The sequence below is a fragment of the Zea mays genome, chromosome 5 (genome assembly GCF_902167145.1).
Source record: "Zea mays cultivar B73 chromosome 5, Zm-B73-REFERENCE-NAM-5.0, whole genome shotgun sequence".
Classification (NCBI taxonomy): Eukaryota; Viridiplantae; Streptophyta; class Magnoliopsida; order Poales; family Poaceae; genus Zea; species Zea mays.
This window is the reverse complement of record NC_050100.1, coordinates 67,189,259-67,207,733: the sequence shown is the minus strand read 5'-3', so window position 1 is coordinate 67,207,733 and position 18,475 is coordinate 67,189,259. Positions and strand designations below refer to the sequence as shown.

The 18,475-nt window shown below is 43.6% G+C and overlaps 2 protein-coding genes across 3 annotated transcripts; both read left to right on the top strand.

Moving 5' to 3' along the window:
• Window positions 1–7,549: 7,549 nt before the first annotated feature.
• LOC100272396 (uncharacterized) lies at window positions 7,550–11,850 on the top strand. Its single transcript, NM_001146876.1, has 17 exons — window positions 7,550–7,811; window positions 7,924–8,043; window positions 8,126–8,320; window positions 8,435–8,542; window positions 9,072–9,149; window positions 9,296–9,388; window positions 9,720–9,806; window positions 9,923–10,024; window positions 10,113–10,232; window positions 10,322–10,384; window positions 10,472–10,611; window positions 10,724–10,817; window positions 10,902–10,960; window positions 11,065–11,107; window positions 11,228–11,319; window positions 11,410–11,479; window positions 11,555–11,850. The coding sequence occupies exons 1-17, from the start codon at window positions 7,593–7,595 to the stop codon at window positions 11,621–11,623; spliced, it is 1,752 nt and encodes a 583-aa protein (NP_001140348.1). The 5' UTR covers window positions 7,550–7,592; the 3' UTR covers window positions 11,624–11,850.
• Window positions 11,851–13,507: 1,657 nt separating this feature from the next.
• On the top strand, window positions 13,508–17,652 carry LOC100191893 (uncharacterized). 2 transcript variants are annotated; one of them, XR_566509.4, is made up of 12 exons: window positions 13,508–13,904; window positions 14,042–14,227; window positions 14,622–14,705; window positions 14,809–14,927; window positions 15,059–15,160; window positions 15,561–15,680; window positions 15,777–15,842; window positions 16,104–16,170; window positions 16,323–16,438; window positions 16,532–16,624; window positions 16,870–16,902; window positions 16,982–17,561. XR_566509.4 is itself a non-coding variant. In NM_001137317.2 (12 exons), the coding sequence occupies exons 1-12, from the start codon at window positions 13,809–13,811 to the stop codon at window positions 17,078–17,080; spliced, it is 1,119 nt and encodes a 372-aa protein (NP_001130789.1). In that variant the 5' UTR covers window positions 13,587–13,808; the 3' UTR covers window positions 17,081–17,652. The 2 variants fall into 2 exon arrangements, 1 of the variants encoding a protein (NP_001130789.1); NM_001137317.2 differs by having other exon boundaries at window positions 13,587–13,904; window positions 16,323–16,376; window positions 16,982–17,652.
• The last annotated feature ends 823 nt before the right edge of the window (window positions 17,653–18,475 follow it).

Below are 18,475 nucleotides of genomic sequence, written 5' to 3'. Positions count from 1 at the left end.
TGGGAGTATCCCTTGGCCACAAGTCGAGCTTTGTTCCTTGTCACCACACCATGCTCATCTTGCTTGTTGCGGAAGACCCATTTGGTTCCTACAACATTTTGATTAGGACGTGGAACCAAATCCCATACCTTATTCCTAGTGAAGTTGTTGAGCTCCTCTTGCATCGCCACCACCCAATCCGAATCTTGTAGTGCTTCCTCTACCCTGTGTGGCTCAATAGAGGAAACAAAAGAGTAATGCTCACAAAAATGTGCAACTCGAGATCTAGTAGTTACCCCCTTATGAATGTCGCCGAGGATGGTGTTGACGGGGTGATCTCGTTGGATTGCTTGGTGGACTCTTGGGTGTGGCGGCCTTTGCTCTTCATCCTCCTTGACTTGATCATTTGCATCTCCCCCTTGATCATTGCCGTCATCTTGAGGTGGCTCATTTGTTTGATCTTCTACTTCATCAACTTGAGCTTCATCCTCATTTTGAGTCGGTGGAGATGCTTGCGTGGAGGAGGATGGTTGATCTTGTGTATTTGGAGGCTCTTCGGATTCCTTAGGGCACACATCCCCAATGGACATGTTCCTTAGTGTGATGCATGGAGCCTCTTCATCACCTATCTCATCAAGATCAACTTGCTCTACTTGAGAGCCGTTAGTCTCATCAAACACAACGTCACAAGAAACTTCAACTTGTCCAGTGGACTTGTTAAAGACCCTATATGCCCTTGTGTTTGAATCATATCCTAGTAAAAAACCTTCTACAGTCTTAGGAGCAAATTTAGATTTCCTACCTCTTTTAATAAGAATAAAGCATTTGCTACCAAAGACTCTAAAATATGAAATATTGGGCTTTTTACCGGTTAGGAGTTCATAAGATGTCTTCTTGAGGATTTGGTGTAGGTATAACCGGTTGATGGCGTAGCAGGCGGTGTTGACCGCCTCGGCCCAAAACCGATCCGAAGTCTTGTATTCATCAAGCATGGTTCTTGCCATGTCCAATAGAGTTCGATTCTTCCTCTCCACTACACCATTTTGTTGTGGTGTGTAGGGAGAAGAGAACTCATGCTTGATGCCCTCCTCCTCAAGGAAGCCTTCGATTTGTGAGTTCTTGAACTCCGACCCGTTGTCGCTTCTAATCTTCTTGATCCTTAAGCCGAACTCATTTTGAGCTCGTCTCAAGAATCCCTTTAAGGTCTCTTGGGTTTGAGATTTTTCCTGTAAAAAGAATACCCAAGTGAAGCGAGAATAATCATCCACTATTACAAGACAATACTTACTCCCGCCGATGCTTATGTAAGCGATCGGGCCGAATAGATCCATGTGGAGTAGCTCAAGCGGCCTGTCGGTCGTCATGATGTTCTTGTGTGGATGATGGGCTCCAACTTGCTTTCCTGCCTGGCATGCGCTACAAATCCTGTCTTTCTCAAAATGAACATTTGTTAATCCTAAAATGTGTTCTCCCTTTAGAAGCTTGTGAAGATTCTTCATCCCAACATGTGCTAGTCGGCGATGCCAGAGCCAGCCCATGTTAGTCTTAGCAATTAAGCATGTGTCGAGTTCAGCTCTATCAAAATCTACTAAGTATAGCTGACCCTCTAACACACCCTTAAATGCTATTGAATCATCACTTCTTCTAAAGACAGTGACACCTATATCAGTGAATAGACAGTTGTAGCCCATTTTGCATAATTGGGATACAGAAAGCAAAATGTAATCTAAAGAATCTACAAGAAAAACATTGGAAATAGTATGGTCAGGTGATATAGCTATTTTACCAAGACCTTTGACCAAACCTTGATTTCCATCCCCGAATGTGATAGCTCGTTGGAGATCTTGGTTTTTCTCGTAGGAGGAGAACATCTTCTTCTCCCCTGTCATGTGGTTTGTGCACCCGCTGTCGATGATCCAACTTGAGCCCCCAGATGCATAAACCTACAAAACAATTTTAGTTCTTTACTTTAGGTACCCAAACGGTTTTGGGTCCTTTGGCATTAGAAACAAGAACTTTGGGTACCCAAACACAAGTCTTGGAACCCTTGTGTTTGCCCCCAACAAACTTGGCAACTACCTTGCCGGATTTGTTAGTAAGCACATAAGATGCATCAAAAGTTTTAAATGAAATGCTATGATCATTTGATGCAATAGGAGTTTTTCTTTTAGGTAACTTGGCACGGGTTGGTTGCCTAGAGCTAGATGTCTCACCCTTATACATAAAAGCATGGTTAGGGCCAGAGTGAGACTTCCTAGAATGAATTTTCTTAATTTTGCTCTCGGGATAGCCGGCAGGGTACAAAATGTAACCCTCGTTATCCTGAGGCATGGGAGCCTTGCCCTTAACAAAGTTAGACAAGTTTTAGGAGGGACATCAAGTTTGACATTGTCTCTCCTTTGGAAGCCAATGCCATCCTTGATGCCAGGGCGTCTCCCATTATAGAGCATACTTCTAGCAAATTTAAACTTTTCATTTTCTAAGTTATGCTCGGCAATTTTAGCATTTAATAACGCTATATGATCATTTTGCTGTTTAATTAAGGCCATGTGATCATGAATAGCATTGATATCAACATCTCTACATCTATCACAAATAGACACATGCTCATTAGTAGATGTAGAGGGTTTGCAAGAATTAAGTTCAACAATCTTAGCATGCAAAATATCATTGTTATCTCTAAGATTGGAAATTGTAACATTGCAAACATCTAATTCTTTAGCCTTAGCAATTAATTTCTCATTCTCATTTCTAAGGCTAGCAATAGAGACATTCAATTTATCAATCCTAGCAAGTAAATCAACATTATCATTTCTAGGATTGGAAGTTGAATCAATATAAACATGAGAATCAACCTTAGCAATTAATTTATCATTTTCTTTTCTAAGGTTGTTAATGGTCTCATGGCAAGTGCTTAGCTCACTAGACAATTTTTCACATTTTTCTACCTCTAGAGCATAAGCATTCTTAACCTTAACATGTTTCTTATTTTCTTTAATTAGAAAATCCTCTTAGGAATCCAAAAGGTCATCTTTTTCATCAATGGCACTAATCAATTCATTCAACTTTTCTTTTTGTTCCATGTTAAGGTTGGCAAAAAGGGTACGCAAATTATTTTCCTCATCACTAGCATTATCATCACTAGAGGACTCGTATTTAGTGGAGGATTTAGATTTAACCTTCTTCCTTTTGCCGTCTTTTGCCATGAGGCACTTGTGGCCGACGTTGGGGAAGAGGAGTCCCTTGATGACGGCGATGTTGGCGGCGTCCTCGTCGTCGGAGGAGAAGTCGGTGGAGCTCTCGTCGGAGTTCCATTCGCGGCACACGTGGGCATCGCCGCCCCTCTTCTTGTGGTACCTCTTCTTTTCTCTCCTCTTGCCCTTCTTGTCGTTATCCCTGTCACTGTCACTTGATAATGGACATTTAGCAATAAAGTGACCGGGCTTACCACACTTGTAGCAAACCTTCTTGGAACGGGATTTGTAGTCCTTCCCTTTCCGTTGCTTGAGGATTTGGCGGAAGCTCTTGATGACGAGCGCCATTTCCTCATTGTCGAGCTTGGAGGCGTCGATTGGTTGTCTACTTGGTGTAGACTCCTCCTTCTTTTCCTCTGTCGCCTTGAATGCGACGGGTTGAGCTTCGGATGTGGAGGGATCATCAAGCTCGTTGATCTTCCTCGAGCCTTCGATCATGCACTCAAAACTTACAAAATTCCCGATTACTTCCTCGGGGGTCATTAGTGTATACCTTGGGTTGCCACGGATTAATTGAACTTGAGTAGGGTTAAGGAAAATAAGAGATCTTAGAATAACCTTAACCACCTCGTGGTCATCCCACTTTTTGCTCCCGAGGTTGCGCACTTGATTCACCAAGGTCTTGAGCCGGTTGTACATGTTTTGTGGCTCCTCCCCTTTGCGAAGCCGGAACCGACCGAGCTCCCCCTCGATCGTCTCCCGCTTGGTGATCTTTGTGAGCCCATCTCCTTCGTGAGCGGTTTTGAGCACATCCCAAACCTCCTTGGCGCTCTTCAACCCTTGCACTTTGTTATATTCCTCTCTACTTAGAGAGGCGAGAAGTATTGTTGTCGCTTGAGAGTTGAAGTGCTCGATTTGGGCCACCTCATCCTCATCATAGTCTTCATCCCCTACGGATGGTACCTGTGCACCAAACTCAACAACGTCCCATATACTTTTGTGGAGTGAGGTTAGATGAAATCGCATTAAATCACTCCACCTAGCATAATCTTCACCATCAAAAGTTGGTGGTTTGCCTAATGGGACGGAAAGTAAAGGTGTATGTTTAGAAATGCGAGGGTAGCGTAGGGGGATCTTACTATACTTCTTGCGCTCTTGACGCTTAGAAGTGACGGACGCCGCGTCGGAGCCGGAGGTGGATGGCGATGAAGAATCGGTCTCGTAGTAGACCACTTTCCTCATCCGCTTTTTCTTGTCCCCACTCCGACGCGTCTTGTGAGAAGAGGATTTCTCCTTCTTCTCCTTGTGGTGTGAAGAAGACTTCTTCTCCTTCCCTTTGGAGGAGTTCTTCTTCTCCTTTCTCTTGGTGCGGGACTCTTCCGATGAAGTGCTCCCGTGGCTTGTAGTGGGCTTTTCGCCGGTCTCCATCTCCTTCTTGGCGTGATCTCCCGACATCACTTCGAGCGGTTAGGCTCTAATGAAGCACCGGGCTCCGATACCAATTGATAGTCGCCTAGAGGGGGGTGAATAGGGCGAAACTGAAATTTACAAATATAAACACAACTACAAGCCGGGTTAGCGTTAGAAATAAAAACGAGTCCGTGAGAGAGGGTGAAAACAAATAGCAAGCGAATAATGAAGTGAGACACGTGGATTTGTTTTACCGAGGTTCGGTTCTCTCAAACCTACTCCCCGTTGAGGAGGCCACAAAGGCCGGGTCTCTTTCAACCCTTCCCTCTCTCAAACGGTCCCTCGGACCGTGTGAGCTTCTCTTCTCAAATCGAAACCGGGAACAAAACTTCCCCGCATAGGCCACCACACAATTGGTGCCTCTTGCCTTGATTACAATGGAGTTTTGATCACAAGAACAAGTGAGAAAGAAAAGAAGCAATCCAAGCGCAAGAGCTCAAAAGAACACGGCAAATCTCTCTCGCTAATCACTAAAGCCTTGTGTAGAATTGGGGAGGATTTGATCTCTTTAATGTGTCTAGAATTGAATGCCTAGCTCTTGTAAGTGGTTGAGAAGTGGAAAACTTGGATACAATGAATGGTGGGGTGGTTGGGGTATTTATAGCCCCAACCACCAAACTTGACCGTTGGTGGAGGCTGTCTGTTCGATGGCGCACCGGACAGTCCGGTGCACACCGGACATGTCCGGTGCCCCAGCCACGTCACCAGTGCCGTTGGAATCTGACCGTTGGAGTTCTGACTTCTGGGCCCGCCTCGATGTCCGGTGGCGCACCGGACATGAACTGTTCAGTGTCCGGTGCCCCGGTATGGGCTCGCCTGCCTTCTGCGCGCGCTGCGCGCACATTTAATGCGTTGCAGGTAGCCGTTGGCGTGAAGTAGCCGTTGCTCCGAGGATGCACCGGACAGTCCGGTGCACACCGGACATGTCCGGTGAATTATAGCGGAGCAGCCTTCATGAAATCCCGAGGCTGGCGAGTTTCTGAGCCGCGTCCCGTTGGAGCACCGGACACTGTCCGGTGTACACCGGACAGTCCGGTGAATTATAGCGCGCTGGCTCTGGATTTTCCCGAAGGTGACGAGTTGGAGTTGGATTCCTCTGGTGCACCGGACACTGTCCGGTGGCACACCGGACAGTCCGGTGTGCCAGACCAGAGGAGCCTTCGGTTGCTCCTTTGCTCTTTTATTGAACCCAACATTTGGTCTTTTTATTGGCTGAGTGTGAACCTTTTACACCTGTATAATTTATACACTAGAGCAAACTAGTTAGTCTATTAGTTTGTGTTGGGTAATTCAACCACCAAAATTATTTAGGAACTAGGTGTAAGCCTAATTCCCTTTCAGTTCGCCGTCTTCCGGGGCTTAGCCCGAGTTCGAGCCCTGGGTCTGGCGGAGCGGAGTTCGCCGTCTTCCGGGGCTGAGCCCGAGTCCGAGCCCTGGGTCGGGCGGAGCAGAGTTCGTCGTCTTCCGGGGCTGAGCCCGAGTTCGAGCCCTGGGTCGGGCGGAGCGGAGTTCGCCGTCTTCCGGGGCTGAGCCCGAGTCCGAGCCCTGGGTCGAGCGAAGCGGAGTTTCATATGGTGCTTGAGGCCAGGCCTGACTGCCCGTCAGCCGCACTCTGCCGAGTGGCGCAGCAGTCGGAGCGGCGCAGGCGGCGCTGTCCTTCTGTCAGGCCGGTCAGTGGAGCGGCGAAGTGACTGCGGTCACTTCGGCTCTGCTGACTGAAGGGCGTGCGTCAGGATAAAGGTGTCAGGCCACCTTTGCATTAAATGCTCCTGTGATTTGGTCAGTTGGCGCGGCGATTCGGTTAGGGTTGCTTCTTGGCGAAGACAGGGCCTCGGGCAATCCGGAAGTATGTTCGTCGCTGGAGGTGGGCCTCGGGCGAGACGGAGATCCTCCGGGGTCGGCTGCCCTTGCCCGAGGCTAGGCTCGGGCGAGGCGTGATCGAGTCCCGTGAATGGACCGATCCCTGACTTAATCGCACTCATCAGGCCTTTGCAGCTTCGTGCTGATGGGGGTTACCAGCTGAGAATCAGGAGCCTTGAGGGTACCCCTAATTATGGTCCCCGACAATATGTATATATGTTTTTTGTAAAATAAAAAATATAATCATGTCGGGCCGGGTCAGTACTACGAGTCGAGGCTACAACCCAAGCACGACACGTCGTTCTTGGCTCTTGGAAGCATTAGGTCGTTTCGAAGACCACATTGGCGCAATGAATTCCATGGTGTTTGAGGTTGCTGAATTGGATGGAACAACAATAATTTGTCACACTAACAGTAAAATGAAAGATTATTTGTTGGTTTTAAACGTTAGTAATTGATACGAAGTAGCATAATTTATATGGAGCGCATCAAGTTTTATTAATGCCTGACTTTAACAATCACTCTATATTTTGATCTATTTTTTTTATAAGTTTGACTTCATGTGACTTATTTTAGAAACTTGAGCTTACAAACTTTGTCTTATTTGGTCTCTGTATGGTGGAATTATGTCATTTTATAATCTCTGTTTGTTCAGTCAGTCGTTATGAGCTCTCTTGTAATCGCTCACTTCATTGGCTGTATTGTACCAAGACATATTGCATAGAGTAAACAATAACATCAGTTAGCCAAATCAAAAAATATTATACAGAGAGCGGAGACCATCAATAAAAGATCTTAAATTTTTTTGATGGATAGTTTACGTGAGTATTGTTGTAAGTTGTCACAACACACGGATAATCGACTAGTTATATGTTAAAACCTAACTCCTAGAAGAATCGAACTATTACGTCTATCAACTTGAAGACCAAAACTTTCGTTCCTCAATATTTATGTTGCATTTTGATATCATACAACAATTGAAAACAGGGCCTTGGTCGAGTTAAAAAAAACGCGAGTGAAACACACTGACACCGCACACACGCCAACCGGCCTACCGCCTTCTTCTCTTGTCTCGTCCTCCTCGCGACTATGGCCGCCGCCGCCGAGGTAGACCCCAGCCCCAACCCGCCGCCAACTACAGCCTCCGGCCTCTCCAAGACCAAGACGCGGGAGGCCGACCGCCGCCGACGCCGCCGCAGCAAGGCCAAGAAGAACAAGTCCGTCACTGAGGCTGATGCCCAGGACGCTGACGGGGGAGCTTCCAGCTCCGACGCCAAGGAGAACGCCGATCCCAACCCCGAGCCACAGGTGAGCTACTTTCCGCGCCGCATCCTCCGTCTCCATTTGCAAGTCGGCCACGCACGGGCACGGGGCCGAAGATCTAGGGTTTCTGAACGTGATGTATTTGGATTTGCTCCAGGTTGAGGTGGAGATAGAGTACGTGCCGGAGAAGGCCGAGCTTGACGACCCTCTCCTGGATGATTTCAAGGCCATCTTCGAGAAGTTCACCTTCAAGGACGCTGCTGCAGCGGCGGCCGAGGTATTTGGATTAACCAAGTGTTTCTTCAGTCGGTCGGTCGATTGGTGAGCCCAAACTCTGGTGTCCTGATGTTCGCTGACAGGATGATAAGAAAGACGAGGGTGCCGCTGATGCCACAAAGAAGGGGTCACTGGATGATGATGACGACGACGAAGATGATGAGCAGGAGGCAAACAAGAAGAAGGACGGAGGCCTATCCAATAAGAAGAAGAAGCTGGAACGCAGGATGAAGATTGCAGACCTCAAACAGATATGCAACAGACCTGACGTCGTGGAGGTGCACTTTTCATTCCAATGAAGTGACCCCGCTGCTAGCAATTTTATTTTTTGTTGATAAAAACCAACTATGTATAGACCATCTATCTTCATCTCATTTTCTTTCCAATTCCAGGTCTGGGATGCAACTGCTGCAGATCCAAAATTGCTTGTATATCTCAAGGCGTACCGAAATACAGTACCTGTCCCTAGGCACTGGTCTCAGAAGCGCAAGTTCTTGCAGGTTTGTGACTCTCAACTCATCTATTTAATTTTAAATATGGGTGCTTACATTTGCTGAAATCAGTTGGTGTACATTTACATATCGTGTTTGCATTCTCTTCTCGGCGAGTCACTGAGGGTGTGGGGTGTGGGAGCACAACGTCGATATGGTTTCACACCTCTTATACAGATACCTAATTCTTGCAGGGATGGCTATAACAACTGGGGCGGCTGGGCTTGCTGGTGCAGTACTTGAGTGGGTTCTGTAGTCTATATATTGGATCATTGTAACTAGTTTATTTCACTTGGGGGCCTCTTCAGTGGAATGGAATAGATTAAGGTCCAGCTAGAGTCTGTGACATTAAATATTAATTCACGTGCCTTATATATTAATTAACACCACAAATACACGTGGTTTTCCTCTCTCTTTTTTTGCAAATCTTACTGAAGTCTACATATTTAAGCACACCAATATTTTCTTATTCGTCTGTTAGTTATAACCGTTTCTTGTTTGTATATAGTGAATTTACAATGCTATCTTGTTGTTTCAGGGGAAGAGAGGTATTGAGAAACAGCCTTTCCAGCTTCCTGACTTCATTGCTGCAACTGGAATAGAAAAGATAAGACAGGTAACTTGCTTCTGGTATCTCAGTAATCTACCTCTCCCTCTCTCTGCTTATCCAATTTTTTTCTTGGTGGAACACTGCAGAACTATTGATATCAGTTTGGTGGCATAAACATGAACCGCCTGATTGATTTCTAAATGTATACACAGGCTTATATTGAGAAAGAGGATAGCAAGAAGTTGAAACAGAAACAGCGTGAGCGTATGCAGCCCAAGATGGGCAAAATGGATATAGATTATCAGGTAGACTCCTTTCCACCCACAAAGCGTGAAATGTGAAAGGGTAGTAGTAGGACCATGAGCAGACATATTTCTACTTAGTACTTTCTTCCTTAGTCATATATTCACATGATATCTTGTTGTGTGGCTGTTTTTGACTGTCGTCGTGCCTCCACATTTGATTTTAATTTTATTGTCTTAAAGTCGTGACCACTTCATCGTAGTTTTCATATCACTAGCAATTATTGGTGTTTATGTCTTATGGAGTATATTATGCCCTAGATTTGGCTAGTTACCTGGTTTTGAGATTGCTGTCACACAGATGGATTGTGTAACAATAAATTTTTCTTGGCAGGTTTTGCATGACGCGTTCTTCAAATATCAGACAAAACCCAAGCTGTCTAGTCATGGTGATCTGTATTATGAAGGCAAAGAATTTGAGGTACGTATGTTTTTTGTGTTATAACTGCAAAGATAGAGCAATTACCATCCAGATGGTCATTGTACGGTTTTGATGTGATAACTCACCATGTTCTTAATTTCTACTTTATTCCAAAGGTTAAACTGAGGGAAATGAAGCCAGGCATGCTGTCTCGTGAGCTTAAAGATGCTCTTGGTATGCCTGATGGCGCCCCTCCCCCATGGCTTATAAACATGCAGGTTTGTTCTTTTAATCTGAATTTCAGATGTTCTCCTATTGATAATGCCTCTGTTACTGGATAACTTGGATCAATGTACAATGTTCCAGCGCTATGGTCCACCTCCATCTTATCCCCAACTGAAGATCCCAGGTCTAAATGCCCCAATCCCCCCTGGTGCCAGTTTTGGTTATAGACCAGGGGAGTGGGGAAAGCCACCAGTTGATGAGGTATGTTTTCTATTGAAACCTCGCTTTGACACTGTCTAGATGTACTCAAGGTTCCTTTCATGAGCTCTTGTATTGTTCCTTGCCAACAGCATGGACGTCCACTCTATGGAGACGTTTTTGGTGTTCTGCAGCAGGACGAACCTAACTACGATGTATGTTTCACTTTACGTTTTAGTGGGCAAATACTGCAGAGTTCAGAGCCAATTTAGAAGCAGAACTTGTTTTCTTCAACCTTGCAGGATGAACCTGTTGATCGCAGCAAACACTGGGGAGATTTGGAGGAAGAGGAGGAGGAAGAAGAGGAAGAGGAGGAAGAGGAAGAACCAATGGAAGACGAGGAAATGGAAGACGGAATTCAGTCTGTCGATACCATCTCAAGGTGGTTTACTATATTTCTTTCTTTAGTATTTTGTAGGTCCTTGTTTTCCCTTTTCTTTAGTAATGCTGATGCAGTAGACATGTATGCCTAACTTTTTTTTACCTCCAACCAGTACTCCAACTGGTGTTGAAACACCTGATGTTATCGACCTTCGGAAGCTGCAGAGGAAGGAGACTGACAAGCAGGCAGAACGGCCGCTGTACCAGGTAAGTAGATGTTTGTGGTATTGCTGGGGTTTGTGGTATCTTTGTTAATATCCATTGCTCATGTTCCTTCCTTGGCTTCTGAAGGTTCTTGAACAAAAGGAAGAAAGGATCGCCCCTGGGACTCTATATGGGTCAAGCCATACGTACGTCTCCTAACCACAAAACCTTTTGCATGCTCCCCCTGCTTTTGTATTTATTTTAAGCATAAAAAGAGATGTATCTCATGCCGTGAGTGCTCGCTTTACAGGTATGTGTTGGGAACACAAGATAAATCATCAGCTCCGAAAAGGGTGAGTGTTGGAGCTGCCTCCATCTACCCCCTTGGGTGCTCTTTGCAACTAGTTCGTTTCCCTGATATTTGATATACTTGGTCTTCGTCTAAACTCGTGTTAAAAAAAAATCGGTGGCAGGTGGATCTGCTTAAGAATCAAAAGTCAGACAAGGTGGACGTCACCATCCAACCCGAGGAACTGGAAGCCATGGATGATGTTCTGGCAGCCAAGTAACGACTGATGTCTTTGTTCAGTTGAGATATAAGTGTTTTTTTTTGTTCTTCCGAAGTCAGACCTGTTCTCTTCCGATAATGCAACAGGTATGAAGAAGCTCGAGAGGAAGAGAAGCTTCGGAACCAAAAGGAGGACTTCAGTGACATGGTGGCAGAGGTATGTACTATTCTTCCATGACACTTCTGATTTGGAATAGCTGGGCTGATTGACACGAGTGAGCGCTCTCTGCAGAATGCTCACAAGAGGAAGAGGAAGCAAGAGAAGGAAGGCAAGTCGAAGAAGAAGGAATTCAAGTTTTAAGGGCAGGCGGGCGATGTAGGTCATGAGGCACCGTTGTAGCTGTTCCAAATATGACTGGCTGTATGGTTTAGTTGCTGCGATCAGACAGTTCCGTTCCGTGTTCCAAGTTCCAACCGAGAGGTCGGGCTCATTCGCTTGGTTAACACAAATGTCGCTTTGGATTTTCACTGGAATATGCTTAATTACTCTGTAAGAAATCGTTGCGCTGTTGAAATATCACGTGCTGGAAAGGCGGTCTTTGCTATGGGGGGGGGGGGGGGGGTGCTTTGACCTGCCGAAGGGGTTATGCGGCGCGATGATCTATTTCGGTGGAGCCAACAAGACAATTGATTATGGCTAGTGTGGGAACATTTTCCCGTGTTTTTCTTAGAAAAAATGAACTAATTTCTTTTGAGCAAATGAAAACCCCTTAAAAAAAATAGGGTTTTCAAAATAGCTCTGGTCAGAAGAGAAAAAAATACAGCTTCTGCAATTCAGATTTATACAAAGGTAATTTAATACTATGGGGTGTTTGGTTGGTCTGAAGTTTAATGTTCAAATTTAATGTCTGAGTGTCAATTACAGTTATCAAATCTAGTCTAACTATAAAACTGTAATTATAAAGACTAAGTTTAAACGAAGGCCTAAATAAATTATATTTAATCCTAATATGTATATTTAGTTTATAATTAAATTATATTTAATACTTCTACTAGACAAGTATATATGAAACAGGGCCTAAATAAAATATTGCATTGGTGTATATATGGAACTCTTCTTTCTTTCTCTGGGTATGGTTTGAGGGAGACGAAGGGTGAGAATTGGTCGGAGCTAGCAAGTAGGGCCAGATGAAATACTCGTCGGTTTGGCTCGGTACCTTTGAAATTTTTTACGAGCTAAGCTAATATACCGGCTCGATTTGTTAATGAACCAACTTTGTTTGTTAACGAGCCGACTCATGAGCTAACGTGTATATGAATTATGAATTTGTAATGAATTGATGAGTAGTGAGCCGTGTTAACTTGGTGTTGAATTGATGTGGTTGTGTTAACTTGGTGTTGAATTGATGTGGTCCGTAAAATCGTGAGCTATAGTTACTATTTTTGTTGTTAAACTGATTTGAAATTAACTAGAAATTGATTTTTATATGCATACGGTTTGAACTCAACAAACTGAGCCGATTTAACTCTCTGAATCGGTTTCTTAGCAAGCCAACTCAAACTCGCAAGATCCAAGCCGGTCTGAATCAATATTTAGTTCTACTAGCAAGCATGACCATGCGTGCGGCCGAAGAGAAAGAGAGTGGACCGAAGTGGGGCAAGGACGGAGTAGACGCGAGTAGGGAGAGCTGATGAGGGCGGGTGGGGCACGGCTGGTTGATGCAAGCGAGCGAAGTAAACGATGTTAGGAAGTAGAGTTCGTAAATGAAAAATAACGAATCGGTATATATCTAATAAGTGTTGGTAGAGATATATCGGCTCCATTAAACTTCTTTAACAAGCTTGGCGAATCTAGTCACTACATTTGTTTGTATTGGGTGAATCTAGACTTGGTGGATCTGAAACGTTTAACCAACTTTTTTGTAGAGTAAAATTGTTTTCGATTTTAGTTGGTGAAGTTGTCTGAAACATAATCTAACAACTGACAATATAAAGGAAGAAATGGTTTAGGATTATAGATCTATATTAAAAATGAATTGCCTAATTTTCTGTCCCTTCCTTTATGGCGTAAGGATCGTTTTAGATAGTAAATAGTAGTAGAGTTGAGTTTAAAATAGTAAATACGATAGAGAATGACATAGCCCATGATACAAATGGTAGTGACAAGGGAGTGATCGCTTTCCCTTTTCTTTTTTCTTCCTCTGAATCTGAATACGATATCAGAAAAGCAAACGATGATAACATTGTTGTTAGTAGGTACAGTGCGTACTAGTGGTTTTGGTGTTTGGGCAGTTTGGCAGAGGGTAGGGTTCATTTCACTCATCACGGACCGACCGGCGACCGCACCCAATGCAAGCAATTTTTGCGGACAGGGGGACCTTCCTCTTCTTCTTCCTCGTCCCCGGCCCCTGCCCCTCTCCCCTGCGGAGACGGAGCGCCACCTTCCTCACCTTCTAGAAAGAACTAGAACCCTCCCTCCAGAACCTTGAAGACCAGCCCAGACCAGACCAGCCCCGAAGCTCTCCGCCGGCCCCGCCCTTGACGACATGAAGCACCAGCCGCCGCGCCGCTGGGGCGTCGTGGCGGCGGTCGTCGCACTCGTCCTCCTCGCCTGCCTCCAGATCCAGTACCACCACCTCAAGGTCGCCCTCTTCCCTCCCTCCCTCCTCCGTCCACGCCCGTCTTTCCATTTTTAGCTCTCTCTCTCGCTTATTTCTTCACCCTCGCCCGCTGCTCTCAACCCGGGGATAATACACATGCTGCTGTATCTTATCTTCAGGTGGATCTCGGCAAGGCCGGCTTTGCCTCTGCCACGCAAGAGAATAACGCGATCCGCAGCCGCAATCGCATTCGCTGGGGCCCCGACAGGAACGGCGCCCACTCCTTGCCGCGCGGGATTGTCCACCGCCACTCCGACATGTCCCTCCGCCCGCTCTGGGAGGACGACACTGCTTCCACCCACAAGGTACTATACCCACAGTCTTTCGCTTTCTGGTTTCTGCTTTTGGTTGCTCACTGCTTCTAACAGATCAGTTCATGCTTCGCTCGCGACGAATTATCGCTACTTGCATATGGCAACGGTAATCGTCTGGTCAATCGATAGCAAATAAAGAATACAAGGCGATAGGTCACCGGTAGAAGCTGAAGCATGTCGTTGAGTCACCGCTACCGTCTTGTTCAAACCATTCTCAATTTCAACAAACAAACAAACAAACAAACCATCCTCAACTAAAGATCCCGTTCATCCATGATCCATGTACATATAACATGATGTGCCGGTTACTCGTTGGACTACTAGTTGTTCTCACATCTTGTTATCTGTTCTGCCTACTTCATTTCCTTCCATACTCTGCGCGCAGAATAAAAACAGTGACTACAGTGCTCTCCTCGCCATGGCAGTCGGCATCTCCCAAATAAAAAACATTGACACTATGGCCCGTAAGGTCTGCATGCTTCTCCTTTCTCTTACGCTTAGCTGACCATGTTGTTCAGTAAAAGAGAATAGAGCTTCACTAAATACGATCTGTTACCGTTTGCTTTCTTCAGTTTCTGAAGGAAAACTATGCAGTCATGCTCTTCCATTATGATGGAAATGTAGATGGATGGCGTCATCTTGAGTGGAGTGATAAGGCCATACACATCCTTGCTCACAACCAAACAAAATGGTAAACTTTATGAAAGTACATTGATCTGTTATATATGGTAGCTGCAAGTTCGACAGCCCTTATGCGCAGCTGTTAGTCTTCCATCATATTCTGTCACATCTCAGAAGAATGAACTCATGTCCCTTCTTCAGGTGGTTTGCTAAGCGTTTTCTGCATCCTGATGTCATGGCTATCTATGATTTCATTTTTCTATGGGATGAAGACCTTGGAGTGGAGAACTTCAACCCTAGAAGGTATGCATTATGGACATAATAATTCTTTCCCTATAGTCAGACACACTACTCAGTTGTCACGGTGGAACCAAAACTTACCATATTGTCATCCAAGTGCTGGATATCAGCCATTTTAGAGCAGATCAACTAATTGATTCTCATACTCTTTTTTGCTATGGCCTGGTAGTTATCAAACATTAATCAGATATTATTTATTAGAATGGGAATATGTGCAGCCAGTTTGAGCCTCTTTTCGTAACTGTTTAGTGAGATCTGTTCAGAGGGAAACTGAGTAAGAACTTCAAACAATGTCATCTTCACTTCCTTTCTACTGTAGAAGCTTCCTGTGAATACATCTATGATTTAATTGTGTTTTTATGTGCAAATACGCTTCCTCATCTTTCGTGTTGTTTGGTCCTAGATATCTTGATATAATGGTGTCCGAAGGCTTGGAAATAACACAACCTGCTCTGGACCCTGATCTATCAACTGATATCCACCATCGAATCACAATCCGTAATAAGATGGCAAAAGTTCACAGGTGATTTTGTCTTTCTATTTTTTTTTAAAGAAAACATTTATGTTTCTTTTGAAAGTCTTTCTATTATCTAAAAACACATTTTCACTATTTATGCAGGAGAATATACGACAATCGGCCTAGTATGAATTGTTCTGACGAGAGCAAAGGACCTCCATGTACAGGGTATGCTTTAGCCTTATGCAGTTATTTTATTTGGAAGATAGACTAAGTTTTTTTTTTTGTGTTACATTGAGATGGTATATTCCTATTTATGTTAGTCCCTAAACAGGGCACCATTTGGATTGTATCTTTTGGACATTTGATTTATGAAGCAAAATCATATTGTGCACCTGACTTATTCTCGACCCATTATCTAATGAACAAACATATTCCACCATTTACTCTGTCAAACAGTTAAAGAGTTTTGATTCACATTCTTGATAGGTGGGTAGAGGGCATGGCACCAGTTTTTTCTCGCACTGCTTGGAAATGTGTATGGCATCTAATTCAGGTGCAAATACTATTCCTCTAGCCTATTTTTTTGTAAAGATTATTGTGATAATAAATTGGTCAATATGAGTCATTGTCTCATTTTATTAAGTGTGAGTGGAAGGTCATGAATTTCAATAATTAATACACTTGTTTAATCATTTGTGTTTGCAGAATGATCTTATTCATGGATGGGGTCTTGACATGAAGCTTGGATATTGCGCTCAGGTTCTCAATATATGTTAACAGTCTTAAAAGATATTTTGATAGGATGTCTGTTGACTATTGAGGCATGCTATTTCAGCTTCCATGTCCTTTGTTAAACACGGTGGAGCATGGGCATGCTATTTCAGGTTGATTGACACAGTCACATGATATTTCAGGGTGATCGAACAGAGAAAGTTGGTGTTATTGACAGTGAGTATGTAGTTCATCAAGGGATACCATCATTAGGAGGGCCATCACTTAGCAGCAAGGTGCTTGACATCTCAGCAACAAACTATTTTTTTAGAAACTTGGAGTCCGGTAGGACCAAGGATGAAGTGTACTGATTCATCCAAACTTTGTTTGAAAAAAAAACTACCAGAGCATCGATTTTCCTTGTGTGCTTTTCTTTTACCCTAGTTGGCATATACCTGCATGATAGTAATGTTAGGTGTCATGAATTCATGATCGTTCAATAAAATTTGCATGTGCCGCTACTGACATCTTGTTGACGCAGACACCTCGAAGATCATTGGATTTGAGGACCCACGTGAGTATAATCTGTGGCATTTTATCTTCCCGGATCAAAGGATTAAAGGTTGACATGTTACCTACTGTTGCTTTAATAGATACGAAGACAATCATCGGCTGAGCTGGAGAAGTTCAAGGAGAGGTGGAACAGGGCTGTAAGGGAAGATGAAGGATGGAGGGATCCTTTTGATTCTTGATTACTTGGAAAGCAGAGTGTGACACTTCTGATAACAAAACTGGCCAGTGGCCACAGTCACAGCAGTAGAGTTTGGAAGCGGAGAGCATCTTCTGCTTCATGTCAAAAACACTTGTTTGGTTATAGGATGACGAGACGGTTGGTTGGTTATAGGATGATGACTTACATACACACACACACATCATAACTTTATCCACATGAGTTAAAAGCGGGAACATTATCGTCAATACAAGGAGCTGATGGAGAAGTTGAAACTAACAAAGTAACAGGGGGTTTCCGAAAGTGCTGTAATTTTCCGTTGGAAATATCTGTTCGGGAGAGTTGTATAGTGTCATGATATACACACTTGTGCAGTTATTTGATGAGGAAACTTACATAGCCTAGAGCAGATGTGTTTCCTATATTATTATTGCCTTGTACAATGTAAGATGAATTCCATGAGTCAGAAATAGCATCAGGTCTCTATGCTTATACTTGGACAAGTTAAGAGGATGGCACGGCATATTTTTTGTGTCACCGCACCGAGGTTGTCGCTCTCTTTATGTGTATCAAAAATATAAAAGCTCTTGTTTATGTACATGAACGATGTTTTGGGTGTCATTGGAACTTTGCATTCTTTCATTTTAGTGGAGTTAGAATCTACATTTTAGATATAAGGTAGTCTTAAATTCATTAAAGGGTGTTTGTTTTTGAAGAATCAATCATTTTAGACGAGGTGCTGCATTATGAATATTCCATAAATTTGGTAGAATGAATTTATTCCTTATATTATTACTAATTATTCTATTCATTCCAATTTATAATCCGTTTGACTTTTTAACCTAAGTTTGATCGTCTTGTCTTATTAAAAAAACTCATAATTATTATCAATTTTTACCGTAATTTTGTTTAGCATATACTTTAATTATGACTTTGAAATTTTTATTTTTGCCAAAATTTGAATAAGACGAGCAAGTCAAACTTGATAAAAAAAACAAACAAATTATAATTTGGGAAGCGGGAGTATTAGCCTATGAGGATTGAGATGGATCAACTCATCTCCATTCCACAAACCAAACAAAAAATTGAAGAGTGAGAAGATAATAAACCACCTCATTCATCAAACCAAACACACTATAAATTTATAGATCTTTCTGCTATCTTTACACTTTATAACAACTTTGTGGGGTGTAAACTTATGATGTGTTTGGTTTGAGAAATAAAGTGGTCCATCTTCTTATCACATTTCACTTTTTTATTTGGTTCGTGGAATAGAATGAGCTGATCTATCACCGCTCCATTCCTCATAAGCTAATAATTAGTATATACGTGAAGAATGGGTTGATTCCATTAAAATTTATGAGATAAACTCATGACGCATCACCTCTTGAATTAGAATTATAGGATGACTCCACAA

What these genes read in the sequence shown, in the direction of transcription:
- LOC100272396 (NM_001146876.1), top strand. Translation starts at nt 7,593, where the DNA reads ATGGCCGCCGCCGCCGAGGTAGACCCCAGCCCCAACCCGCCGCCAACT. An exon ending in CATGGCTTATAAACATGCAG is followed by an intron (nt 10,025 to 10,112) that starts GTTTGTTCTTTT and finishes ACAATGTTCCAG; the next exon opens with CGCTATGGTCCACCTCCATC. An exon ending in TCAGTGACATGGTGGCAGAG is followed by an intron (nt 11,480 to 11,554) that starts GTATGTACTATT and finishes CGCTCTCTGCAG; the next exon opens with AATGCTCACAAGAGGAAGAG.
- LOC100191893 (NM_001137317.2), top strand. Translation starts at nt 13,809, where the DNA reads ATGAAGCACCAGCCGCCGCGCCGCTGGGGCGTCGTGGCGGCGGTCGTC. An exon ending in ACACTGCTTCCACCCACAAG is followed by an intron (nt 14,228 to 14,621) that starts GTACTATACCCA and finishes CTCTGCGCGCAG; the next exon opens with AATAAAAACAGTGACTACAG. An exon ending in GCTCACAACCAAACAAAATG is followed by an intron (nt 14,928 to 15,058) that starts GTAAACTTTATG and finishes TCCCTTCTTCAG; the next exon opens with GTGGTTTGCTAAGCGTTTTC.